The 27,359-nt window shown below is 51.0% G+C and overlaps 2 protein-coding genes across 5 annotated transcripts in view; both read right to left on the reverse strand.

Moving 5' to 3' along the window:
* Positions 1-9,875, reverse strand: part of TNRC6B (trinucleotide repeat containing 6B) — a 218,175-nt gene extending 208,300 nt beyond the window's left edge. For 3 of the 4 annotated variants that reach the window (XM_023762246.1, XM_023762248.1, XM_023762245.1), the window contains exon 1: positions 9,677-9,875. The gene's annotated coding sequence lies outside the window, so the exon portion shown is untranslated. The remainder of the gene's footprint in view (positions 1-9,676) is intronic. The other variant, XM_023762247.1, reaches the window with a different exon arrangement.
* A 12,313-nt stretch (positions 9,876-22,188) lies between these two features.
* The window catches only part of FAM83F (family with sequence similarity 83 member F), a 32,640-nt gene continuing 27,469 nt past the window's right edge, over positions 22,189-27,359 (reverse strand). Inside the window, 1 exon segment of the mRNA XM_006098552.3 lies at positions 22,189-23,722. Coding sequence (XP_006098614.1) covers positions 23,673-23,722 — 50 coding nt within the window. The 3' untranslated portion in view covers positions 22,189-23,672.

Consider the following 27,359-nt stretch of genomic DNA (forward strand, 5'->3'; position numbering starts at 1 on the left):
GCTGAGACACTGGTTAGCCAACCAAGTACAGACACTCCACAGTTATATTTGAAAACAATTTAGTGATGATAGACTGAAAGATGGCAAGGGAGGGGGTGGATTGGGGACAAGGGGAAAGAGAGATGGAGAGAGGGGACATGAAAGCAAAGAGCTATTGAACTAAAGAGGAGCAAAATGAAGGAAAATGGGCTAGATTTCCATTCAACAAATTCAGTTAATGCTAGTTCAGTGAACCACTTGGAAAGTTATAAAATACTGTAAAGACTTTCACGCTACAGGAATCATCTTACACGTACCCACAGACCCTTCTGGGCAATCCTTTCCAATTTCATCCCTTTCACTGGTTCAGTATTTGGCTCTTGTGAGAGATACAGATCAGCACTCACCTCAGGTGATCAAGAGGTCACTGCCTTTACCCTCAGCTCCTAAAGATAAGTGTAAATGAGTCACAGCTTTCTACAGCTCCACCTGAAATCATTTGCATGGTTGAAAGTACTATCTATTCTATACCCACTCGAGCATGTTCACCAGAAGTGACAAGCACCATTCTGGCTTATGATGATCTTCTTTGAATAGTACTTCATAATGCCTTTAGGAATTCAAATATACAGAAATCACATCATTATTTCTAAGGTCATTTCCAGTTCTAAAATGCAGTATAATCTAAGAGTCTGAGTGTGACATGTCACAGTTAACCTCTCTAAGCTAGCTGTTGGCTCTGTATCCCAACATCAGCTTTATAAAGCATACCCCGGTGCCAGTCATTCTCCACATACTGTCCTAAATATGCTGCTTCATGCCTCTGCACAGGCTGTTCCCTCTGCCTGAAATGCCTTTCCTCCAGGGCTTCAATGGGAGTGTTTCCTCCCTTGAAAAGGCTACCTTGACCTCCAGTTGTGTTGATGACTCTCTTTTTCACCTCTGCCACTTCCCTTGTACTGTCCATTACAGTGCTTATTACACCAAGTGGCACTCATCTGGATCCTTGTCTGCCTTACCCACCTGGCTGTACACTCCTTAGGAGCAAAGATCTCTTCTCATCCCACCCCTATCGCCCTAGCTTCTAACATAGAATTCAGCACATGGTATACCTCAAACGTTCAGTGAAACTGTAGGTATGTGAGTCCCCAGCATATGAAACGGTCTTTAAAGAAATAACCATTTTGATCATGTCTGCTAGTAAAGATTAAAAGGATACTCATTAAAGTCTACAATGACTAAATAAAATTTTCAGACAAACTGAAGTTTTTAATTTCAATCTTCTTTCTGTAATCTTAAACCGTTTACCCATTACAAGTAGAAACTAAAGAAAAATATAACCTGGAGACAATTTAAAAGGGAAAGTCTGTCCCTGCCCCCACGCATTTAATTTATTTAAACCATTATAATGACAGGATTTTTAAAAATTCTATTTTTAGTTCTCTTTCCTAACTTCACTTGAAAAACATTTATTGAGGCCCTACAATATATAACGGTGCTAAATACTGGTGCTACAAACATGAACAAAACAGGGCAGTTTTATTCTCGTAGCTATGGTCTAGCAGGGAAACAATATACAAATATTTCATTACAATTGTATTAAGTGCTCTGAGTGTTTAAAAGGAGCACATCTCCTGGCCTGGGCTGGGGGTGACTATGAAGTCACTAAAGAAGTAACATATAAACTGTGCTCTGATGGTTGAAGAAGCATCAACTAAGGTCAGGGTGGGAGGCTTACAGACCATAGGAATAGCAAGTGCCAGGAAGAAACCTTGAATGGGGAGGAATACGCATCTCAAGAACCAGGAGGGTCAGTGTGCAGCAGTACAGGCAGCAAAGGGGAGAGCGGCATGAAAGGAGGCAGAGTCTTCACTGGCACCACGTGAACAAGACAGACCAGGTACTTATTCTAATGAAGTTTATGTTCCTGAGAGGGGATAGCAGGGTCCGGGAGACTCATTAGGGAAGAAATACGATCAGATTTATACTTGTGGGTTTTTTTAGATTTTTTTATTGATATTTTTTAGAGAGAGAAACATTGATGTGATAGCAAACCATCGATCAGCTGCCTCCTATACACCCCCCACCACAGATAGAGCACACAATCCGGGCATGTGTCCTGACCAGGAATCGAACTGGCAACCTTTCAGTGCACATGACGATGCCAAACCAACTGAGCCACACCAAACAGAGCTATATTTGTTTTTTAAGTAAATGTTTTATATTTGAAGCATATCATGTATAGAACAGGTATGTAGTTTTAAAAGATTTTTCTTGTTGCAGTTTTAACAATTCAGAGGCAGAGAATTCCATACTTACAAAAGAAAAAAACTGAGGTTCTGCAAAGCCAAGTAATTTATTTGAGGTTATTTATTCAAACATTTGAGTGTCTACAATATGGCAGGTACAGTATAGCATGTGTTTGGGGATGCAGAGATGAATGCGATAGTCTTGCTCTTAAGAAACTCACAATCTAGTAAAAAGAAACAGATCTTGAAACATGATACAGTATAGTCCATGCTGGAAATGAGTAAAGTATAAGGGAGTAGAGAGGAATTAAATCTCTCTAGGAAGAATTAATCATTTCACCATCTCTTGATAAAGAGGCACGTTTTCCATACTATTATAGTAGTTGAATTTGCAATCATTCCTGTGCTTAGAACATAGTAGGCATTAAGCAAATGTCTGTAATACAAACCAAGCAAGGACTTTTAACTCCTAGTTCAGTGCCTTTCCAGTAATCAACTGAGCCCCTACCTCTAATCAACTGAGCCTCTTGCATTAATTCCAAGGAGCTCTTCTTTTGAAGCTGCTTTCAGAGCCTGTTCACAAACCACAACAGAAAATAAGTCTCATTAAATTAAAGCCAAACCTCATTTTTGACCCAGCCTGAAAATCCATAACAAGATCTAAGCACAGTTATTTAAAAGCAAATCTTCATTCAGAAGAAATGTTCCTATGAAGACAGTATGCTATATACTTCTTTATAATTCATGATCTCTGTCCTCAAAGGACTTATATTTTGGCCCTGGCCAGGTAGCTGTCCAGATACACCAAGATTGTGGGTTCCATCCCTGGTCAGGGCACATAAAAGAATCAACCAATATATGCATAAATAAGTGGAACAACAAATCAATGTTTCGCTCTCTCTCTAAAATAAATTTTAAAAAAATAACTTATATTTTAGTTTCTAAATGCCAGGTAGCATTTGTTCATTTATTTAAAACTAGACATAAAACTAGACACCCAGTGCACGAAATTTTTGCAGGGGCGGGGGGTCCCCTCAGCCAAGTCTGTGCCCTCTTTCAGTCTGGGACCCCTCGCTCCTTACAGCCCACCTGTGGGCTGCTCCTTACTGCTCGGCTTGCTGCTCCGTGAGCCCAGCTTCTGGCTGAGTAGTGCTCTCCCTGCGGGAGCACACTGACCACCAGGGGGCAGTTCCTGAGTTGAGCGTCTGCCCCTTGGTGGTCAGTGCACATCATAGCGACCAGTTCTTCTGCTGTCCGGTCAATTTGCATATCAGGCTTTTATTATATAGGATATTTATAAATTGCCTACTACAGGCCAGGTCAGGAGCTGTCTTAGGAATACAAACATGAGTAAAACAAAAGTCTGCCTTCAAGGAACTCAACTCACACTCTCTTGAAGGGAGCTGATAATACACACCCCAAAATAATCCGAGCTGTAACTCAACAGGTACACACAGTGGGAACATACAGGCTGTGTACAGATTCCATTGATTCTATTTCACCAGGCACCTATTCCTATTGGTCAGTGCCCATGCTTTATCAGTTGTTAAATATTTTAATATTACCTCTGATTACAAAACTAATAAATATTATCAGTAATTGCTATATGAAAAGAATAGTGACACAAAAAATTAATGTTAAAAGGATTCAGAGGAGATGTTGAGAACTGAAAGTATGAGTGGTCTTGGGATCCCTGGGTTTCTCAGCAGGGAAGCTTAGCATATTTGGAAAATGAGCTGGCTCTAGGTAAGGGACACAGAGTTATCAAAAGGCCAGTAGCTGGAAATACCCAGGTATAGCCCTTCAACTATACTGAGGATATGGTTTATAGGTGTGCTGTCCAACATGGTAACCATTAGCCACATGTGGCTACTTCGAACCTGACATGTGGTTAGTCTGAATTGAGATGTTGAAAAATACACTCCAGATGTCAAAGACTTAACATGAAAAAAGGAATATAAAGCATCTCAATTTTTTTTTACTGGTAACATGTTTACATAATAATATTTTGGATATATTGAAGTAAATAAGAATCAATTTTACCATTTCTACTATTTTTAATGTGGCTGCGAGGAAAGTTAAAATTACCTACGTGGCTCATATTTGTGGCTTGCATTCTAAACTATCTGGACAATGGAACACCACTGAAGGTTTCCAAGCTTAAGTGCCTGTGGTAGATTTGGCGAGGGGGCAGGAAACATAAACAAAGATTAGTGTGGGGGCAATCTGTAGGGTCAAGACACTAGAGGCAGTTGTCAGTGTGAAAAAGTAGTAAATGTCAAAGGGTAAGCAGACTCAGCTGGAACATGTACATTGTCTTTAGAAGTCCAAACTGAGTAGAGAGAGGAGGAAGAAATCAAGAGCAGGGTGAGGTGAGGGAAGAAGAACAGCTGCAAACGCTGACCCGAGTCTGGGTAACCAAGGTGCACTGCTCAGCAGACTTGGCAAGCTCAGCTAACAGTTTAGGTTAGATCTAGTCTGGCTCAGTGGTAAGGGCTTCCAGGCAGTGGCACAATTCAGAGGGAGGACAGGATCGAGGTCCTCTTCAGCAATTTCTGATCTATCTCTACGTGGCAAGACCTCCAACAGTGGGGTCAAGTCCCAGAGAAGGTAGGAGAAAATAAGGTTATCAGAAACTACAAGATAGCAATAAATTATAAAATCAAAAGCCCAGACACAACACAGCCAACAAACATTTACTGGGAGTTTGCTGTACACCTGATTCTTGGCTAGGCTTTAGAGACATGAAAAACAAAACAGGCATGGTCCTGAATCATAAAATGTAGTGAGAGCTAAGAAAAAATAACAGGAATTCTGAGAGATCTAATTGAGGGTGGATGGAGGTAGTGGGACGAGGTCATAAGGAAAAGCCTCTCTGAGGAAGTGACAATTTAATCTGAACCCTAAAGTCAGTTGTGTGAAGACAAGGGGGAAGCAGAGGGTTAGGGTGAGGACAGGGTTAGGAAGCAGGGAGGGAAGAATAGCCCAAGCCAGGAGAATGGTAGGTTCAAAAACACTGAGGCTGAAAAAGGCTTGAGCAATTCAAGGAATTGAAAGACCGAGTAGAGTCTTCAGAAAGGCCGGTGGGTTACCCAGCCGGGGTGGCTCAGTGGTTGAGCACTGACCTATGAACCAGGAGGTCACAGTTGGATTTCCGGTCAGGGCACATGCCTGGGTTGTGGGCTCAATCCCCAGTGAGGGGTGTGCAGATCAATGATTCTCATCATTGATGTTTCTCTCTCTCTCCCCCTCTCCCTTCTTCTCTAAAATAAAAAGAATAATAAAATATATGTATATATATTTTTTGTTTTATTTTAAAGAAAGGGGGGGTCATAAAATAAAATCCCAAACAACCTGAGTGCAATGGGAAGCCATGAGGGGTTTTGACCAGAAAAGCAGTCTGATCCTGGTGGGGTTCTAAATGCTCCAACTACCTACGCTCCACTCAGCCTAATGAACCAGAGCTGGCTTGGCAGCAAATGGGCAGAAGCCAGAATGTGTAACTGAGTAGCAGGATACCAGGTCTGGGATAAGAGTTTATTATAAGGCCCTCTAAATGAGTTTCAAGTTTGGGAGAAGGATGGCACCACTGAAAATTACAGAAAAATCTGATGAAAGAGCTGGTTTGGAAGGCAAAGTTAAGGCCTAGCTTTAACACAGTGAGTATAAAGGAGTAATGAATTCTAGCAGGTAAACATGGATGTTTGGATTATGGAAGAGAGCCAGGCATAGATATGCAGATTAACATTTTTAAGGAATAGAAAAAAATAAAAATAAAACAAGGACAATAAAAGAAGCCCCAGCCTGAAACCTTAGTGTTTGTTTATCTCTGGAACTGAAGTCAGGAGAAAGTGTATCAAAAGGGATATAGCATGGCCCTAGCTGGTTTTGCTCAGTGGATAGAGCATCGGCCTGTGGACTGGAGGGTTCCGGGTTCGATTCTGGCCAAGGGCACATGCCTGGATTGCAGGCTTGATCCCCAATAGGGGCATGTAGGAGGCAGCCCATCAATGATTCTCTCTCATCACTGATGTTTCTATCTCTCTCTCCCTCTTCCTTTCTCTCTGAAATCAATAAAAAATACATATATTTTAAAAAGGGATATAGCATGAAAGAGTTTGGGTGTGGGGTGCGATATAACTGCTCGGTATCCTAGTTGTGGTGGTCGTTACATAAATCTATACATGTGTTAACATTTATGGAACTGTATACACCCTAAAAGTCAATGCTACTGTATGTTATTTTTTAAAATAAAATAAAAAATTTAAAGGGGGTGGGGATAGTCAAAAGGACTGACTGCTGAAGGGAGACAGAAAAAGATGTTCTGGGAAATTTAACCATTAGGTAATTGACGACCTGGGAAAAGCCTCAGTGAGTGGTGAGTTTGGGAGCCAAGATGCAAAGGTTCAAAGAATGACTGAGTAGTACAGGAAGTGGTCATTATAGCCTCCTCTTTAGAACTCGAGGTGAAAGGAAAAACAGAATGGTACAGCAGCTCAGATAAGGACCCCTGGGAGACTTAGCAAACTGGCAGAGCCGAACGCCCAAGACCACATGAGTTGTTCCATCTAAGTATTCTTCTAGAATTTGCATTTTGCACATGAGCTATTCACTTTATTGCCCCATTAAACTAAAACTGCTAAAATGAATCTGAAGTCATTACATTTTTAACTCTGCTCCTTAGTCAACTAACATTTACTGTGTCCCTATTATGTGCTAAGCACTGTGCTAAATACAAAAGTTCCTGGTCCTGGAAGAGGGCACAGGACTAATCATAACAGCAAGGTAGTGAAGCAGAGATCTGAGCAAAGGGCTCTGAAAGCCTTGACCTCTAATTAAATACATTTTATTTATCTTTATCAAAATTAAACAGGGAAGAGATTAAAAACAGCACAGATGTGCTTTGGTACAAATATTCTTAACTTTTAAAGCTAAAGAATGATTGCCCTAGCCGGTTTGGCTCAGTGGATAGAGTGTCAACCTGCGGACTAAAAGGTCCCAGGTTCGACTCCGGTCAAGGGCACATGCCCTGGTTGGGGGCTCCATCCCCAGTGGGGAGTGTGCAGGAGGCAGCCAATCAATGATTCTCTCTCATCATTGATGTTTCTATCTCTCTCTCCCTCTCTCTTCCTCTCTAAAATTAATAAAAATATATTTTTTTAAAAAAGCTAAAGAATGAGTTTAACATTAAATTCTTAAATTAGGTAGGGGCAACCTAATTAATCATTAGTAGCATTTCCCTTTGCTATTCCTCTCTACTTTTCAGTGCCCTTTCCATATTTCTTCCTTTGGATAATTTAAGGAGCAAAATGGAACAAGCACAGGCTTTGAAACTAGACAGACTTGAGACTAAATCTATGCCCCTGAACTTCCTAGCTATGTGGCTCTTGTAGGCTCCTTTTCTCATTCATAAAACAGTAATGATACCTACCCCACAGGCTTAAGATAAGGATTAGAAAAATAGTCCTAGCCACTTTGGCTCAGTGGACAGAGCGTCAACCTGTGGACTGAAGGGTCCCGGGTTCGATTCTGGTCAAGGGCATGAAGGGCATGTACCTCAGTTGCAGGCCCCCTACTCGGGGGTATGTACCTGAAGCAACCAATTGGCCTGTCTCTCATCACACTGATGTTTCTCTTTCTGTGTCTCTTTCCCTCCCTTCCTCTCACTCTAAAAATCAATGAAAAAATATCCTGGGGTGAGGATTAGCAAAAACAAACAAATAAACAAACATATACAGAGGCTGGCATATGGGAAGCACGCAATAAATGTGTTCCTACCATTTGAACAAATGCTACTGTTCTGATTTTAAACATTTCTAAGTGCTTCCTTTTGAATGAGGGCAACAATTCTTTTGTTTCAAGGGTATGGCATTTCTCTGCTACCTTCGAAAAGCAGCTTGGAAATTTCTTCTCCTTAAGTCCTATCACAGACTATTCTGCTCAAATAATGTTTGGGAACTATAAACCGTATTTATAGTTCTTAAAAACGGTCAAGAACTAAGAAAATATAAAGGTGTCCCGAGTGGGACCAGCCAGTCTGATCTGCGTTCTGGATACCTGCCTTCGTGTAGGGGACCTGCTGCATTCCTATCCCCCCCTACCACCTACCTACAGCAACACTACACTCTGCAAGACAATGTGCTCCAAGTTCTGCTTTTTAAGAGGCATTTACATAACACGACCAGAAGAATAAATACCGCCCCACAATCCAAATCACCAATGCTTCTCCACATCAAAGGAAACTCCCAACCTAATGAAATTCTCCACGAAGATGAGGGCAACAGCCTCTATGGTTAAAACTTCCACAAAATGCTAAGGTGGACACCTTATTTCTATATGCTTAGCTGCTTGGTGGGAGCCACTAAGGACGGTTTGTTTCAATGGAGAAACCTCTCTTGACAAATCTTGTTGAATAATTTTGCTTACATTGTTATACAAATGACCAACTTGAAATCTGCCTTCTCCTCTCTCCCTCTCTAGCACAGATGCTAAAAAGCAACACAACAGCCAAAACATGAGAAAGCGAGGAGTCTGAAAAAACCCAGACTGACACCCGGTGCCCAAAGAACCGAGGATGGGCTGGTCCTTGCGCTCACCAGAGGCTCCTGTCACTGGGTGTCCACAGCCGCTATGGTGTATTCAGCCCACTGTGGGCTGCTAACCCCACTGTGGGCCATTAACCCCAATAGTTTGAAACTAAAGGGGGGCAGGACCATTGGAAGGCAGAGAACATTCCTCGGGCTGTTCCATCTAATGTTATTCCCCTCGTTTCCTCTTGGAAAGTCTGAGTCGCCTGTCGAAGATGGCCACACACGCAGGGCTCTGGGATGAGGGGTGAAAGGGTGGTGCCCCCCGGCCCGGGTTACCCGGGGGAACCACCGTCACTCCGTCACGCAGGTCCTGCACCCCGGCAGGGACCCGGAGGCTCCGAGGCCTGACGCCTCTCTGACACGCGCTTCCGCGGGCCTCGGCTTCCCTTCGCGACCGGGACCCCTCCCTGCCCAAGGGCCCCCCAGTCACGGGAAGCGAACCCGACTTGGCCAGCCCACCCGGAAGCCCTCCCCAGCTCACACCTGCCAGCGCGTGACGCCCACAGCCGCGCGCCCGTCCGACCCGGCCCCGCCATCCCCGGCGCCCCTTCCCTGCGCGCGGGGACGTCACCCGCGTCCCCTCCCCGCCCCCGGGTCAAAACCACCAGACGGCCGCCCCCTCGGAGCACGCGCTCCGCACCGCCGCCCCCGCCGGGCCCCGCGCGCGCTCACGCCCCTCCCGGCCCTCGCCCCGCCGCGCTCGCTCACTCGCGAGGACTCGCACGCCCTGCGCCTCAGCTTGACAGGCCTGCCCGCACCGCGCGCTCCCGCGGGCGTCCTCGCCACCCGGCCGCCCGGTCCTGACTCGCGGTGTGCGGGGGAGGGGAAGAGCAGCCGTGGCCGTCGGTCCTCACTCACCGCCGAGCCGTGCCGGTTCCGAGTGCGCGGCGTTCCGCTGTGAGGCGATGCGCTGCGATTCGCGCGGTCCCCGCTCCTCCGCTGGCTTTGGAAGCGACGTAGTAGGAGGACCGAGGAGAACGGGGGTCAGTCCCTCCCGCTTCACCTCCCAGACACACGGGGACCCCAGAAACTAAAACAAAATAAACAAACTTTCCCCTCCGCCTCCCTCCCCCAAAACCACAACACAAACACTCTGGGGCCTGCCCACAGCTGCACCCCATTGGCTGCAGGGAGGATGCCTCCGGCTCTCACTGGCTGGCTTTTGTGTTTGTCAAGCTAGTGCTCCGCCCCTCCAATTCCTCGCCGCTGCCGTCGCCCCTCATTGGTCAAATGCTTCCCGTTTGACGAGCTAGGATTGGCTGAACTGCCTGCGCCAATCATTGGGGGACACACCCCCTTAGCATCCCAGAGGCCGCTTCCTCGGTCGCCGTCCCAGAGAGGCGAAGGGGAAATTAGAGCATGATGGCGGCCGAGTCCACTTGGCCCAACCATCGTCTTTTTTCTTTTTTTTTAGCTCATTAGTGCCTAGCCCCGGCACAGTATCCCCTAAGTTCCTCTCTCCATCCAGTACTGCCTAATAACGGAATGTATACGTGCCGGCTCCTTAATTTATCTTCGCCGAAGTGCTGAGTGTGGGCTGGTTGTACGTCATTGGACTGTCAGAATGTCACTCGCTAGTCCCATCTTCACCCTATTGGTGGAAACGCAAGAAAGCCCGTCCACCAACAAGGGCCAATGCCATTGGTTTGACTCCACCGAGTTCTTTTCTGGGACCTTATTGGGCAAAGGAGCGCGTCCGTCAGATCTGGTATTCACTGTGCGAGTTAATTGTTTAAGAGGGAGTTTGGAGGACTCCGTTGATGGTAATAATGACTATCACTTATTGGGTGCCCACTGTGTGCCAAATACTGTGCGGAATCCTTTACAGGAATTATCTGGTTAAACCTGTGAGTTTCACACAGATTCTCTAAATTTTACGGATAGGAGACCAAGGTGCCAGAGAGGTTGGGAAACGTGCCCAAGGTCACCCAGATAGAAAGTAGTTGGTGGGCCTGGCATGCGGTCCTAGATCTGTCAGGCTCCAGAGCTTTCTCTCTTTTCATTGTACTTTAGTGCCTCTCTCTTTGCCAGAATTGTACCTGTCAGCCAACCCAACATCTTAAAAACATTTTTTTCAGAATTCAAGTTCTTTCATCGGTTTCTAGAAGTGACATTGTTGGGAATTAAAAAGCTATGGGGAGCTTGTCATTGCCGCCACCACAGCCTCCTGTCCAGGACCCATTCCTCCCACCCTAACATAAACAATCGTGGCGCTTCCTGACCCAAAGCCCATCTATCTCCAAGATCATCTTCTCTTGGATATTTCTACCATCTTTGTGTGCCAAAGCCTACCTCCTCGACCCCCATCCTATCTTTGGAGAGAGTCCTCAAGAGCTGGAAGCAAGGAGAAAGAATAAATTGCTTAGAAATAAATAATTGATTGCATGCAAAGGGAACAGCCCTTCGGCTCCTGGGAAGCTTCCAGAGTTACCCCTGATGCTGTACAAGACGTGTGCTCCTGGCTCGTGGCCAGTGGATTCTTTTTCCGTGGCAGCTTACAGCGAAGTGAATCCAACATTCCAGCCAGGGGAGGGAAGGGTGCTTAGGACGCACTGCCAGAGAGCCAGCCCCAGCCTCTGGGGCTGAAATGATCTGCAGGAGCACAGTGCTGGACTGGAGCCTGCATTCCGTCTCGAGTAATTAACATTTTACCATCCCAAATCCCCATCCTCTGTAGCGTCAGTGGGATCAGCGCCCTGGTTTCACTTCCTGACCCAGGCTGTTGTGTAACCTCATTGGCACTGCTTTAATAATAAAACAACCACTGTAACAGTAATAATGCTTAGCACTTAAAGCCTTTCAGCAGAAGAAGACAAGGCATTTCACAAACATCAGTTAAGACTGAATGGCAGGTATTCCTAGGGCAACTGACAGCAGACAATCATGAGTCAAATTCTAATCAAGGTCCTAGAACCCTGAGTCCTTATAACCACATGCACATACCCCATACGAGCATTCCAACTTGGGCTTCTGAGCTGGAAACACAGTGAGAAATGTTCAGGGCCCAACCTTCCTTGTTGTCTTTATAGTTGGTTGTTTGTAGTTCCATTTTACCCCTTAAACTGGTGCTTGGTTTTATAGTCGGACACATCCATCTCCCCCAACTAGTCGTAAGTTCCTTGAAAATGAATAGTTTCTTTTTCGTCTTCGCATCCCTTAAATTCCTCTCATTATTAAAGTTCCCCAGTTAATAATTATTCAGTAACTGAAACATTGCTGGAGGCAAGAATGACAGAACTGAAGCTGCCCTACTTCAGGCAATCATGAGAAGGCAGGGTTCTTTGGAAAGGATAGTAACGCTGGGAAAAATAGAAGCAGGAAAAGAGGAAGACCAGGTCTGAGATGGATTGACTTCATAAAAGAAGCCATAGGCATGAATCTACAGAGGCTGAGCAGGGCTGTTGAGGACAGAACCTTGTGGGCATCCATCACTTATTAATAGGGTTGCCAGAAGTTGGAGCCAACTCAAGGGCATGTAAGGCATATAACACACACACACATGTTTATTGAGTCTGTTGGCACTTTCCCTAAGGTACAAAGGTTAAGCAGATGAAGAAAACACCTCTGCCTTCCGTGGAGGTGACCAACAGGTAAACAGATAATCACAGTGCAGGTGGTTTGAAGCACATGGGAGGGACACAGAATTCAATCTTGGATGGACAGGGATGGCTTCCTAGAAGAAGTGATATTTACAAGGAGAACTAAAGGATGCATTGTGGTTAGCTAGGCAAGAGACAAAATATGTGGTGACCTGCCACATTTGCTCTCTGGGGACAGGGAACAGGATAGGAATAGCCAGGAGTGACCAAAGCTGTTTCCTATCATCTTTGTCTTTGAGGGCCTTCAGCTATCTGTTCACTCCACCTCATTGTATTTCCCTCCCCAGGAGAAAGCAGGAAGGTGGAAACCCTGTCATGTTTGCCCATTTGAGAATAAGAAAATAATTTTCAGATTAAGATTGCTGGTTGTGTTTTTTTTTCTGATCATAAAAGTAACATTGAGTAAAGATTTCAGACAATACAGAAAGTTTTACGGTAGAAAATAAAAGCTCCCCCAAATCCCACTACTAAAACCAAACACCGTTAAGGAGAATATCCTCCCAGACTCTTTTATGAATAGACCCACACATACATTTCTTCCAACATTGGGATGTGGTTTTAGGGTCTTGTCTGCACTCTGAGAACTCTCATTGCTCAGAGCTGCAGTTTTGGAAGGAACCTGTCCTCACTTTCTATACTTATGGGAGGGAAGCCAATAAATCAACCACATATTTATTGCAGAGGATGATGGGTTTCAAATTCCTGTCGTAGCAAATGATAAAGTACCACCTGTTACAGGACTTTGGGGCTTGCTTGGCCCAGTGCGGAAACAATGAATGGCAGGAGGAAGAGGGAGGGGAGGAGCTACTGTGCTTACTGCTCTAGGGCTTACTGGCATGCTTTAGTGGCTGTAGAGCAAGCATGTCAAACTCGAGGCCCGTGAGCCGCATGCCTCATTTATTTGGCCTGTGGTAGCCTTTGAGTTTGACATGCTTGCTGTAGAGTCAATCCATGCCTAGAAAAAGGCAGCCCAGGTCAGAGAATGACATGCTAGGGTGTTCTCTGCTCTCTCTTTTCATTTCTTCTCTGCAAGTTACTTGGGGGTGGGGGGAGGATTTTTGTTTGTTTGTTTCAACCCACCCGGCTTTGAGAGTGAAAAGACAGCTAGCCCCTCACACCTGTATACAGGCCAAGTACAGTATGTTCTTGGAGTGCTATACTATTCTTAGAGCTCTATACGTGCTGTTCTATGCAGCTGGCTTTTGGCTGGAGGGAAAGGCAGATTTAATGAGTGATAGCTGCCTTGGCTGGCTACCAAGAGTGCTCTGAGCCATTCCAAGCAATGGGCCTTCCCTTTTTCCCTTGAGAGACTGTTCTGTGATCCCCGAGCACATTGCATTGGCCTGGATAAGATCCAGTGCAACAGGAACTTCTGCGAATGATTCTGCATTGACCCACAAGCGTGGGGTGGCCAAGCCAGCTGGATGCGCGCCAGCTCTGGTTTCTGTGGTTCAGGAAAACTCCCGCTACCCTTCGCACTGGCCTCTCATTGCTATGAGACACTTGGAAGTGTTTGTAAAGCCTTCTTTAGTTCTCCGAACTGATAAACATGGGAAGATCCCTGCAAAGCAACCTAATCCTAAAAGACAAGAGGAACCGGGGACAGCTGATACTGCTCACTGGGGCAGTGGGTGTGGCCACAGCCAAGGCCAGGAGCAGTGGGGGAGGGGGGCTCTCTTCTGGGCGCTGATTATAGCGGACATGCGCATAAGCATTCATTACATGTCTGGTAGCATTTGTTGTGCAACAAAGCCCTTGTGGCCGACGCGGAGCCACTTCTAAGTCACCTCTCATTTCTTAAGACCACACTTCCTGAAAAGCTCCGGGTGAAGCAGCAAATGCTGAGCCGTTCCTGTGTGCTGGCCAATGCTAGACCCACAGGAGGCTCACGGGAGAACCAGGAGCGGTGGCTGTGAATACGAGCCACCCTTTCGTGAACACCTGCTGTGCGTCAGACGCCGTGGGAAACTGAGGCACTGGAGGGCTGACTCACTTGCCCCAGGTATTACCCCCTTGCAGTTACCCAGGTAGTCTGGCTCTGAGTCAGCTCTTCTCCATGCTGCTCTGCGGCCCTGGGATGTCTGTCTGAAGAAAGCCGCAGTGCTGATGGGGAGACAACCATCCTCCCAGTGGACACAGCCTTTATGAGCCCAACCCGTGCTCCTTGCCGGACAGACTCAGGGAAAGACGTGCTCCTCTTCTTGGCTGAATTACTTCATCTGATGGTCCTTCCTCCACTTCCCAGTTGAGATCTGGCTCTCTTGCCACTCCCATCAAAATAACCGTCTTCCTACCTACCTTTCTTCCCTCCTTCTTTCCTTCCTTTCTCCCTCTATTTCCTTTTCTTTGCTTTAAAATAGTGACCTGTGGCCGTCTCCACCATTGATGCTCTCTCATCCTTTAAACCTGGCTTCGAGCCCTAACTCTCCACTAAAATTCATTTCTCTAAGCACATCTATGACCTCTTGGTGGCCAAGATCCAGGAGACTTTCTCAGCCCTTGTTTCCATGGCTTCATCACTGTTTTACTCTGAGAATCTTCCCTTGACTTCCCAAAATAACCAGCTTCCCTCCTACCTCTACAAATGTTCATGCCCTTTTTCGTACCACCCCTTTCTCTTAGCTCCTTCAAAGGAGTCTGTTGGTTCTTCTCTCCTTATGTCACCTTCTGCGGGGGGGTGGGGGGGGGGAAGATGGAGTGGGGAGGGTAGAGAGCCGCTGGGTCATTGTCCTGCCTTCACCTCTAAGATTGTGATTGTCATCTCTCCATTTTCAGCCTTCCTTCGGCAGCCTGCTTGCCGTGTGACCTTGTGTAAGTCACATAAACTGTCTGAGCTTCCGTCTCCTCATTTCTAAAATGGATATATTTATTACTGTAGACTCTAAGATAATGGTAACACTTAAAATGTGTAAGCACACACTATGCTGGGCAGGACCAGCTACATAATCTGTGGCCATGCAAAGTGAAAGCATGGGGTTCCTTCTTCCAACATTTTTAAGAATTTCAAGACAGCGATAGCAGAGCATTAAACCAGATGTGGGCCTCTTTGCCTTCTGAGCATGGGCCTCTGACACTGCGAAGGTTGCATGCCCATGAAGCCAGGCACAGTTCTAAGAACTATATATGTACTAGAGGCCCGGTGCACGGATTCGAGCACGGGTGGGGTCCCTCAGCCTGGCCTGTGCCCTCTAGCAATCCAGGACCCCTCCCGCTCATCCCAGCCTTGCTGCGCCTGCTGCTGCAGCCTGCTGCCACCTGCCGCGACTGGGTAGTGCTGCTGTAGCTGGAGAGGCTCCCACTGCCACAGCTGCGCTCTCCAGCCATGAGCCCGGCTTCGGGCTGAATGGCGCTCCCGCTGTGGGAGTGCACTGAGCACCAGGGGCCAGCTCCTGCGTTGAGCGTCTGCCCTCTGGTGGTCAGTGCGCGTCATAGCGACTGGTTGTTCAGGTCGTTCTGGTCATTGGGTCGTTCCGGTCTTTCTGTTTGACCGGTCCTAACGGTCGCTTAGGCTTTTCTATATATAGATTACCTTATTCAATCCTTATAACAATCTTATGAGGCAGGTACAGATGAGGAAACCAAAGCAGAGAGGGGTTAAGTAACTGTCCAAGGTCACGGTTTTTAATTGGTGGAGTTGAGGAAAATACCACCTGTCCGGTGGGCATTGTTGTGAGATCCACACAGAGAAGGGCAGGTGCGAGAGTCCACGGCCAGCGTGGCTTTCACGGGTTCAAAGACTTGAAGGGAGGGCTGATGCGCAAATGATACACACAAGATGAAATATTAATTTTTATAATTACCGGGGGAACCAGAGGACAGCCTAACCATGACGGTCAAGCTCTCTCCGTTGCTCCATTCCCAGCTGTTTTTATTAGCTAGAATACACAATTGCCTTTAGGAATGCAAACAGACATATCAATGGTGATGTTTAGCAAACAGTAAGATTGTCAGGTCTTGGGGGAGTTTGCTTTAGGCCATTGAGTCAGCAGCAGGTAATAAAATGTAGATATTCACCCTGTGAATATCAAAAGGAGTCCTGGTCAGCCTTCTGCCAGACTTCTCACATTTATATCAATTACTGCTGATCTTGGTCTGCAGCAGGCAGGTGCCTCCCAGGGAACCCTCAGGAGGATCCACTGGTGGCTACGTCCGCTCGTCCGCTCGCTCGGTTCTCCATGAGTTTGCACGTGCAATTTCTGCTGCCCAGGACGCCCCGTCCTCCTTCCCTGTGTCTGAGTCTACACTTTCTTCAGAGCTCAGTTCTAGCCCCTCCTCCTCTCAGGGGCTCCTGGAGCAGAGAAGCCCGGCTGACATCTCTCTTCCCCCGAGGTCCTCTCAGTATCCGTGTGGAGTCAGATCCACCCTGAGCCTGGCCATGGGGACTATGCGTAACCTTCAGAGCTTACCTTCAAGACTCACTGATCACCAATCCTACAAGGCTGGTGCGAACATGTTTAAAACCCTTTCTCCACAACATTACAATAGCTTGTGATCGCCTATCTCACCCACCAGGTCAGGAGGCCTTGAGGGAAGATACTGTATCTGAATCTTCACTCTCTCTCTCATGTTTGTAATTCTCTTGAAAATTCTTTCTGGGCTCTGGGCCTTTCCCTGGAAAGTCTTGCCTCATCCTCCCTTCCCCCATTCATTCCTCAGGTATCAGCTCAGAGATCACCTCCTCCTCCAGGTGGAGTTTAGTGCCTTTTCTGGGCTTCCACACTCCCTCTACTCCCCCACTGGGGCCATATTCTTAACCAGGTTATGAATGTCCTGAGGGTAGAGATGGGGTCTGTTTTATTACAGTGCCTGGGACACAGTAAGTTCTCAATGTTTGTTTAAACCAACCAATGAATGAATAAAAGTAAATGTTAAATGTTGGTTAAAACTCCAGGCTTTTTATGGCCCTCAGCCCAGGGCTGGGCACCTAATGGATGCTTACGTAAACTTATGGAATGTATGAAAACCAAGGACAACTCCAGAATTTCTAAGAAGAGGCAGCAATCTGGTTGCAGGAGGAAGGATGGGGGATCCCTCTGGACAGAACAATGAGAAAGCAAGGATCCCCAGTTGTGACAGTTGGGAGTTAGGGCTGGGAGTGTGGAGGAAAGGTGTCCTGGGCGAGGGGTCGGCAAACCAGGCCTCACGGGCCAAATCCAGCCACTGTCTGTTTTGGCATGGCCTGTGAGCTAAGAATATTTTTATGTTTTTAATGGTTGAAAAAAATGAAAGGAATACTATTTTGTGACATGTGCAGATTATAATGAAATTCATATTTCAGTGTCTGCGGTGTCACTGGAACGCGGCCGCACTCACTCATTCAGTATATACTGTGGTTGTTTAGTGCGACAGCAGCAATAGTTGTGACATACATTGTGTGTCTGCAAAGCCTGGAATAGTTACCCTCTGGCCCTTTAAGGAAAAGTTTGCCCACCCCTGGCTTCTGCCATCTGACGTCTCTTACCAGGAGGAGGAAGGCGCTATGCCGCCAGCTGGCCACAAGGTGTCAGCATTTCACCACAGTGGCTTCGGCCCCATAGGCTCCTCTAAGAAACCACAGCCCGGAGCTGGCCCTTGAGCTCCGCCCAGTCTGGCTGGAGCCTGCAGGGAGGGTACAGGGCTGGTTTGGGAGGTGCAGGTGACAGGCTTTTCCGGGTGCGCTGTTTCTTTGGTTTTGGTTTAATTTGTACTTTATATGTGAAGGATTCTCCAAACAGACTAAAGTTGTTAATTTCACCCAAAGCTATAAATCAAGAACAGTTGTGGGACTTTTGCACAACCAGGTAAGACTGTGGCCCTCTTCCACGCCTGCTACCAACACACGCACGGAGCCGAAGGTGGGGGTGGGGGTGCACGAGGCTCAACCTGGCACCTCTGGCAGGTTTTCTCCATCACCTTTCAAAACCTGGGCCTGGGAACTTCCTCCAGGTGGACAGGGATGCGCCCCGTGTGCCAATGACTCAACATGAAAGTGGCCGGTATACAGGGAGGGTGCAGGGGAGAGAAGCCAGGGGAGAACATCCCAACAGGGAAATGATCAAGGCCCCGATACAACACATCCCCCAAAGCACCGCTGGTTACTGAGCCCCTCCCACACGCCAGCCTCTGTGCTGAGAGCTGTACTCCCCAGAGCCTGCCTGTTCTGAAGCCCATCCTCTCGTGCCTCAGCTAAGATCACAGCAAGCAGCCTATCCACCCCCCTTAACTCGGCCAGTGGCACAATGGCCTTCCTTGCTCACCATGCCTCCCCAGGCCCACTGCCCCATAAACAGCCATTGAATGAACAGATGACTACTACTGCAGTGAAGTGCCTTTCCTTGTCCAATCACCCCACTTCCAGGGAGTCCAAGCGGCACGCAGGAAAGGAGAATCCCGAGGCCCGGGTCTTGCTCTGAGCACAGGATGGCTCTTTCCCTGGGTGGGGCCCCGAGGACTGTGGGCTCTTCGGGCACACTGCCTGCTCTTGTCTTCCCCACACACTTGCTGGCTTCCGTGGCAGGTCCTCGCTGGTCTTCTTGGACGTGGACATCGGTTCCTGCAGGTGCTTTTTAGAGGCTGCGGACAATGCCCAACTTTAGCCACTTTTCTGATGAGAACTTGTCTCCAGCAGGCTGTCACTCCGAGAGGCCACATGCCAGGGCTCTAAGAGGGCCTGGACAACCAGATTCTAGCCCTTTCCAGAACCCGCGGGGTGACTTTGGACCAATTCCCTCCCTTCCGGGCCCGTCCCTTTCTCCCCTGCTTTGGTGTTGGCCTTTTGAAAAGAAATGTGCAGATGGGGTCATCCCTGGGCAGCCCCAGACCTGGGCCCACCCGGTGTGGAGCGGTGGGGAGATGGAGACTGTCCATCAAGGACGCACACTGAAAGGAGAACCTTCCTGGAGGAATCGGTGGACCAGGAGGGACTCCTGATAAACCCAGTCCTTAAGCCACTAAACAGCAGCGAGTAGAATCCTGCTTGCCTCCCACGGAGTCCCAGCCGTCAGGAACTGACCGAAAGGTCCTGATCCATTCTGGGGGCCCCGACACCCCCCGCATCAGTCAGCCTGCCTTATTCGATCAGGCGACTGCCACGTTTTCAATCCTTTACCAAATACGTGTTAAGCAGATACAGCTCTTCAGGCTCGGGAGCCCCCAGGATGGAATGGGTACCTACTGTGCCAGGTGGCAGCACATGCTGCCGGAGCGGGTACCCGGGAGCAGGGCCTTCCTCAGGTCACAGCTGGGAAGGCGAAAGTCCGCGGGGGAGGGGAGGGGAGGGTGTTCTGGTCATTCTAATTTTCCTAGGCCTCCTGGCTGACCTAGCGATCACACAGCCTAGGAACGCTCTGGCATCTGTGCCTGCCGCCTCCTGACCTTCTCTAGGTCCTCCCAACCTTGGTCTGGTTCCGCCCGGAGGGCCTGCTCTGCACCGAGGCTCCTGCCACTGAAACAGCTGTGCAGAGGATCACAGTGACGCCGCGGGGACCTCCAGGCGAGGTGATTGACTGTGGTGCACAGCGCACGGCAAGCTATGTCCACGGCACATGGCCGGGCGAATTAGCTGCAGAGAGGCCTCTGTGGATGTTTGCTGAGTGCGGTCCTGACGCTCCAGGTGGCAGCTCCCCCCCCACCCCCCCGCCCCAGCCCCCCAGGCCTGCCTGAGGGGTGTGGCAGGCTCTCTGCTCTCAGCCCCGCTGGCTGCCTTCAGAGGTGGGGACACTGCTGGGCCCACACAGGTATGTCCGATGATGCTCTCCACGCAGGACTTAACTGAGACGGAAGGAAGGGGAACAGATTGGGAGGAGACGTGATGGCGCGCGGAGTGGGGTAAGGCAGATGTGCGCGCGTGAACACACCTGCTCCAGGGAGACCAGGCGGGTAGAGCTAACAAGGTAACTAGAACAATGATGGAAGATGCTATTATGTCAGTCACAGAAAGCACAATCGTTGACAAGTCAGCCAACCACTCTGGGCCAAAGCACCGTTTTAGGGGGGACGCACATGCAAACACTCCGGGGACTTCAGGGCTGCAAGGCAGAGCTGGCCTGCTCCACTGGGGCAATTGGAGCCCTTCAATCCCTACCCCACCCACCCCCGGGGACATTTGGCAACATCTGGAGACATTTTTGGTTGTCTTATCTCGAGGGGTGCTACTGGCATGTGGAGGCCAGAGGTGCTGCTAACATCCTAATGTGTAGGACTGCCCTTCCCCCAACAGAATTTTGTGGCTCCAAAGTGTCACTGGTGTTGCAGGTGAGACACCTGAAGCTAGAGGCAAGCTCATGTGATGTGGAATTTGGGCAGAGCCGTGCAACTCATCTGAAAGGCGGGGACCATAAGACCTGTGCTGCTCATCACACAACTTTGTGAGGCTCGCTCTCCGAATATACACATTTTTAAATTTTATTTTCAGAGCTCTTTCCTGAGCTTTTCTTAGATTGAGACCTGCCAGGGACCGAAGCACCTCACACAGTGACTGGCACATAGTAGGTGCTCCATAAATTAAAGAGAAAAAGGCGGCAGAGTCAAAGCCCACTCCCTCTCTGGCTTGTTCCCTCTACATCTCTGGGCTGCCTTTCTTGGCAGAGACATCCTACTGGGCTCTCTACAGACAGAGGGCCGTGGTGCTAGCAGAGCTGTTTCGAAAGCACCCTTGAGGGATCAGGCACAGGACTAACCATCCCTAACGACAGACATTGGGCAAGAGACTGGGAGGCCTTGCTAAACCTCAAGGGGACGCCTGCCAGTGCCGTGCAGGATCTGTGCTTCCAGCCCCAGTGGGGCAGGATCCGGGGTGGCAGCAGCCCCCGGGCCTCAGCCCTCAGGCACCCGTGCTCCTAGGAGGCCGTCCTTCCCCAGCAGCCACGCCCGTGGTGGACACTCAGCCTGCAGAAGGCAGGCTCAGAAAGTGGGCAGCTCGCTGGTGGTGGAGGATGAGGCAGGGAGGCCAGGCCCCCCACGGAGCAGAGGCTCTCATCCCTCTCGTCCCTGTTCCTCCCCGCCCTTCTGACGCTACCAGCCTTGTGCAAGCCACTGCGGGGGAACCAAGGGCATGAGCCACCCTTGAACTTGCCATCCAGCTGTACCCTTGAGATTTGATGAGAGGATATGTCACGGAGTGTGTGCGAGTGCTGGGACAGAGAGAGGGCAGAGGTCCTGAGAACCGAGGAGCCGAGAGACGGGACGGAGAGGGCTGAGCTCGGAGCGCACTTCAGGAGCCGCCTGTGAGGGCGTCAGGATTCCCAGCAATCTTGGCACCTCTGTCTCTGCGCAAGCATCTCAGGGCTGGAGGGGGTCAGAGGCCACTTGTCCAAACCTCTGCTGGGGATGAGGAGAGGGCCGCAGGGGAGGTGCCTGCACTCTTTCCCCTCCCACGGCGTGTCGCCCACCCCGTTCCTAGGAGGCTGGATAACCCCGCCTTGGCGCACAGGGAAACTGGGGCAGGAAGCAGGCCTGGCCCAAGGCTGTACTAACTTGGGACTTCCCATCTGGACTCTCCTACGCGTCAGGACAGGGCGGGCGCTGGGCCTGCTTTGGGGCAGGGGCTGCTGCTTGTCTTGCAGAAGAGGCCTTGGGAGCCCTTGCAGAATCGCTTGGAGCTGGTCCCTCCCCGGCCTCCTCCCTTGTCCCCGGAGTTGTCCACCCTCCTCATCCACAGTGTCCTCTTTCCCTTATAGGTCCTCACCCACCGGTGTCCCACACCATCGGGGGGGACGGCCACAGCCCTGTTTCCCTCTCTCCCTCCCTGCCTGCCCTCCCACAACAAGCACGTGCCACATTGCCAGGCGTTGGTGCGTGAGAAAGCACTTCCCAGAAAGTGTTTAATCCTCACAGAAGCTCAGGGAGGTGGGTCCGCCCTCGGGATGAACAGAGGAGGCCTGGGACCCAGGCTCACCCCCAGCACACCCCCACCACCCTCCCCGCGGTTCTGCTCCAATGCCTGCGCTGTGCTGGCCACTTCCTGCTCCTCACAGGACATCTGCTCACCGCAGCACAGCCGGGCTGGCCTCACACCAGCCTCCGCGCAGACATCTGCCCCTCCTCCGGTGCTGCTGGTGCCCCGGGGTTTGGCAGAAGGAAGGACACAGGACACGAGTTTGTTTAGAAGTGAGAGGCCTGGTGCCTTCAGGGCTCACAGTGCTGGCTCTGACCCCTAGCACCTGCCAGGGTGGGGGTGGGGGGGTGCTCGCAGAGCCGACAGTTTGGCAATTTCTCCAGCGTGCATCAGCAAACTCTCTCCTCAGACCCCCAGTCACACAGTGGGGTGAGGGTAGAGTGTGATTCTAGGCAGGTCTGCTGGCCTGGCATCATGGTAGGTAGGCCCTTTGGAGAGGCCGAGGGCCCTACACAGCCTGCCTTTGGGCAGGGGGCTAAGGCTGGTCTTTGGCTGAAATGTAAGTAGACAAGGACCCTAAGTCCTGGCTGGTGAAGGGGGTGAAGGGCCATCTCAGGGGCGGGGAAAGGGCTAGCGCTCCTGCCCAGCCTCCCAGGCCACCAGAATCTACCTGCTTTGGGCTGCAAATCAAGGCACATTGAGGGGAGGGAGTAGCCCCAGGTAAAGGCACTCTAAGAACCGTCATGGCTTACAGTAGGCAACAGCCAAGGAGGTCTGGACCCCTCGGGGCTGAAAGCTCCAAGATGGGGCGGAGTGAGGGAAGGGAGCCCTCAGCACCCACTTCTGCCACCGGCTCCCGTGGGGTGGTCTTATCCTCCTGCCATTCAGAGTCTAGTGCAGGCGCCTGCAGGGACCGCCGGGAAGGCCACAGTCGCCGGGGTCCCAGCTGACCTAGTACCTCTACCTTCAGTTCAGAGGCCCGTCTTCTTCCCTTTTATCCCATCAGACCTGCTGGGGGGACCAGAAGCACCAAGAAGCCCAGGAAAGGAGAAATCGGGGGGCTGGGGCCGCCCGGGAGACCCTACCACATTAAGGTAGAAAGATAAGGGCTCACCCCATCTGGGGCCCTGCAGGGCGAGGCTGGCCCCGTGGAGGGAGGGTGTCGGGCGTAAAGGAGAGAGGACACTAGTCAAGCTTCCACTTCATGTAAACAAGGAAGAGCGACCCCTGCCCAGACACCGAGAGTCTTGTGGAGGCGCGTGGCTGCCTTGAGACGCGGCAGGTCCTCACATCTGGGAGGCAGGGTCCCTGAGGCCAGGTGGAGGCTGCTGGGCAGGAGGCAGTAGGGGTCTGATGTGCAAACTGGTGCAGGGTTTGACCTGTGTTCTCCACAAAACGGGGCAGCGGGGCATCCGGGTCCTGCCCACCACTGGCCCGAGGCTCAGGAAATCACACAATTGCTGGACTTGGCAGGACTGGGACTTGATTTACCTGCAGAGACAAGGGACACAGACAGGAAAGGTTGTGAGTGAAGGGCTCAGGGGACTTGCCTCCAGCTCCTCTCCTGCGTGCACCGCCCACACCTCAAGTTTGGGGCTGGGGTCACTGTCTCCCTCCCAAACTGCTGACCTGGAAGCAGGTCAGCAGGGCCCCAGGGAAGCAGAAGGAAAGACTCCCTGGTGTGGCAGCCTCGGCAAGACCGCCCCTGGCTGGGCCATCGAGGGATCTGCCCTCTTCTGATCTCAGGGGGACAGGGGGAAGGATGCAGACCCCAAACCAACAACCATAATCAATGACTGAAAGTCTCGTTAGGAGGCGGTTCACCCATAGCTAATACCGTATGCAGCCTCACAGCCCACAAAGCATAACCACAGTCACTCTCGCAGGGGATCCTCACGGGCAGCCACGCTCTGAGAAGGGACCGTCAGCCCTGTCTTACAACGGAGGGCAGCGGGGCCACCCGCTCCCAGAGCCCGTCGGCTCCAGAACCCGATTCTCCAAATCCAGGCAGGGCTCCCTCCGCCATGCAGGCTGCCGAGGTTGGGAGAGGACAAGCTTGTGCCTCACAAGGTGGGGAGGCTGACCGAGAGCCAGGCCCTGTGGCAGGGACCACGTGCTTAGGGAGGCGGTTTGAATGGATGGAGAGAACACGTTCAGCTGAAAGGAGGGGGAAGGCAGCTGTGCTCCTCCAGACTAGAGAAGCGTAGGCCCCCTCTTCCCAGGCCCCTCCTGCATAATCCCTCGCAGAGGCCCGTGGCTCCTTTGGCGGGACGCCTGCTCTGACGCTACAAGGCAGACACTGGCAAGCTCCCGGCCTGCCTTCGAGGTGCCGGCCGCTGGATCCACGCCCTCCTGGGGGGCTGGCTGCCTGCCTCCCAGGTGGAAGCTGCCCAGCGAGTTCCTGCCAGTTCCTTTCCACACTGCAAGGGTCGGGTCCTCTCCCTGTTGCTCACACCGCCTTCCCATCTCACTTCAGCGGTGAATTTAATGAAGGCGGTGGCCGCCTCTTCCCCTGGGCCAAGAAAGAGCCGGACAGGCCGAGTGGGGCCCCTCCCCGCCGCCCTGCTCCATCAACCCTCCTTGGAGGTACTGCAGGTCCAGCTGAGTTCCTTGGAGACTGTGCTGGCAGCATACAGAGCTTAGAGGCAGTGGGAGGGGCCCTGGTGACTGTGCCCCTTCCCTCCCGGAGGGTCTCAGGGTTAAGGAGCGGGTCATCTTCCTGGGGGGGGGGGGGGGGTGCTGAGGCCGCCGCTGGTGCGGCTCTGAAGGGGCCACATCAAGCCGCCCCACAGCCCCCTCGCTGCTGCCCTGGACACGTCCGTCCCCACTTCTCCTCCTCGGGGCTCCTTTCATTTGCTTGGCCTCCTGAGCAGATGCCAAGGTCCAGCCCGGGGGCAGCAGCATGGCGGAGGCAAGTAAGTGAAACAAGCCCCGATTGGGAGTGGGACGGGCACGCGCGCCAGCTGCCCCCGGAGAGGCAGGAATCCCCACTCGCACGCTCAGGCCGTGAGGCTGGATGAGAGCCTGGGGAGACCCTTTGTACTCAGAATTCATTTTCATGCCTCTGACAGAGAAACCGTTTGAGGGAAAATTCTTTATGTTCCATCGTTCCCTCGGCGCACAGGGATGGGGAGCCCACCGCACGCCGGTGCTTGGCAAGACTCCGAGGCGAATCAGACCTGCTCAGGTTAATAGGGAAGAATCATGAACAGCCCAAGGTTTTTGTGTGTGTGTGTGTGTGTGTGTGTGTGTGTGTGTGTGTGTGTTTTAATAGAGAATCTGTGGCATGGATGCCCGGAGGAGACACTGAGTGAGACTGAAATTGGGGTGGGAAGTGGCAGGAGGCAGCATGACGTCAGGGCAGGACGGGGGTGGGGGAGGGAGGGAGAGAGGTAGGTGGGGACATGGAAATGGGCAGCAGGACAAGGACAAGAGGCTTCACCTTCCTTCAGGTTTCAGGGCTCCACATCCCCCTTTTCTGGAAGATTCTTCCCCTGGATGTCCACCTGGCTCTCTCCCTCCCTCCATTCAAGTCTCTGCTCAAATGTCCCTGTGCCCGAGGCCTTCCCCTCGCCCGTTATAAGAGGGTCGGTGCCTCCCCGCCCTCTCTCTGCAGCATGGCACTCACTCTATAAGAGCGGGGACTTCGCTCCTTTTGTTCACGGCTGCACCAGGAACTTAGAACAACGCCTGGCACAGAGCGGACTTTGCAGAGACACACATTTGTTAATGCATTAAGTGAAGGATCAGGCAGCTCTGGCCAGGTGGCTCAGCTGGTTGGAGCACGGTCCCATACACCAACAGGTTGCAGGTTCGATTCCCTGTCAGGGCACATACTTAGGCTGTAGGTTTGATCCCTGGTCAGGGAGTGTGCAGGAGGCAACCAATCAATGTTTCTCACATTGATATTTCTCTCTCTTCCTCGCTCTACGTCACGTGAGGATAAAAAAACAACAACCCACCAAAACACATACAAAAACGAATGGCATCAATAGATGGGGACATATGTGCCCTCCTCACTCACCTCACCACCCTGCCGAGGCTCAAGAGAAACCAGAATGGCGGGAGGACTGTGGCATCTGCCAGTGAGAATAAGGATCCTGCCTCCTCTCTAGGGGGAGCAGTTCCTTGAAGGAGGCTCCCTCCGCTCCCTTCATCTGTGCGGTGTGACCGGGGCCTCGGCGGTAACGATGCCAGGCTTATAACACGACACTGCAGTTTCCAAACACCAGCTGGGGCCAGGACCCAGGGTCCTCAGGACCGACCCTGAATTGTGGACTCCGGGCAAAGGCGCTGAGCGCAGGAGCAAGGTCTCAGCCAAGAGAAAAACCAGAAGGAAAAGGTGCTCAGCTTCGCCAGTAGAGGGAGCTGTGAGCCTTCAAACCACCAGGTGGACGCCTGCTGAGCGGCAGCCCTAAAGGAAGGGGTTTCTGAAGGTTCTCCCAAGGCCCGCACTGGGGTCTGCATCAATTTCACAGGCTGCCAGCACTTAGCGTTTCTATTTCTCTCTCTTTCTCCCACCCTGTCATCAGCCCAGCTCTCCCATGAGACGAGGGCAGCAGAGACGGGAAGGACAGTCAGAATCAGAGCTCAAAGGGACCTTGGAATCCCTCCCCGGCTCACCCACTCTCTTCTTGACCAGGAAATGGCCCCGGGAGGTGAAAGGGTATGTCCAGAGGGTGGGGAGCAAGGAATGGGCCGCGGGAGCGGAGGTCGTTGGCTGGCTGTTGTGATGATGGTCTGAATGTTCACTGCAGGACAAGGAGCCTTGCCCGGGATGGGGCCCTAAGGTAGCAGCTGACAGTCCCAAGTGCACCAGGGTTACTGGTGCCGACCCTGGGGTCTCTGTGCTGCCAGGAGCCTGACCCTCTGGCACAGAGCCCTAGAGAGGAGGCACTCAGGCAGCCCGGCCTCTGAGGAGGAAAGCAGCAGGGAGAGAAGAAGTCTCATGAGGGACTTGAATTTCAGGCCCTCAGGTACCGGATGCCCACCCAGGTGGGCAGAGGCTGTGCTGGACGAGGCCACTCTATGTTCCTTCTAAAGAACGGAGAGGAATAGGGTGATCTTGCTGGGCACCCCTTTTTGTACTCTCGAGTTTGCTGTCCTCTCTCTCACCATCTCTCTGGGT

The sequence above is a fragment of the Myotis lucifugus genome, unplaced genomic scaffold (genome assembly GCF_000147115.1).
Source record: "Myotis lucifugus unplaced genomic scaffold, Myoluc2.0 scaffold_239, whole genome shotgun sequence".
NCBI lineage: Eukaryota > Metazoa > Chordata > Mammalia > Chiroptera > Vespertilionidae > Myotis > Myotis lucifugus.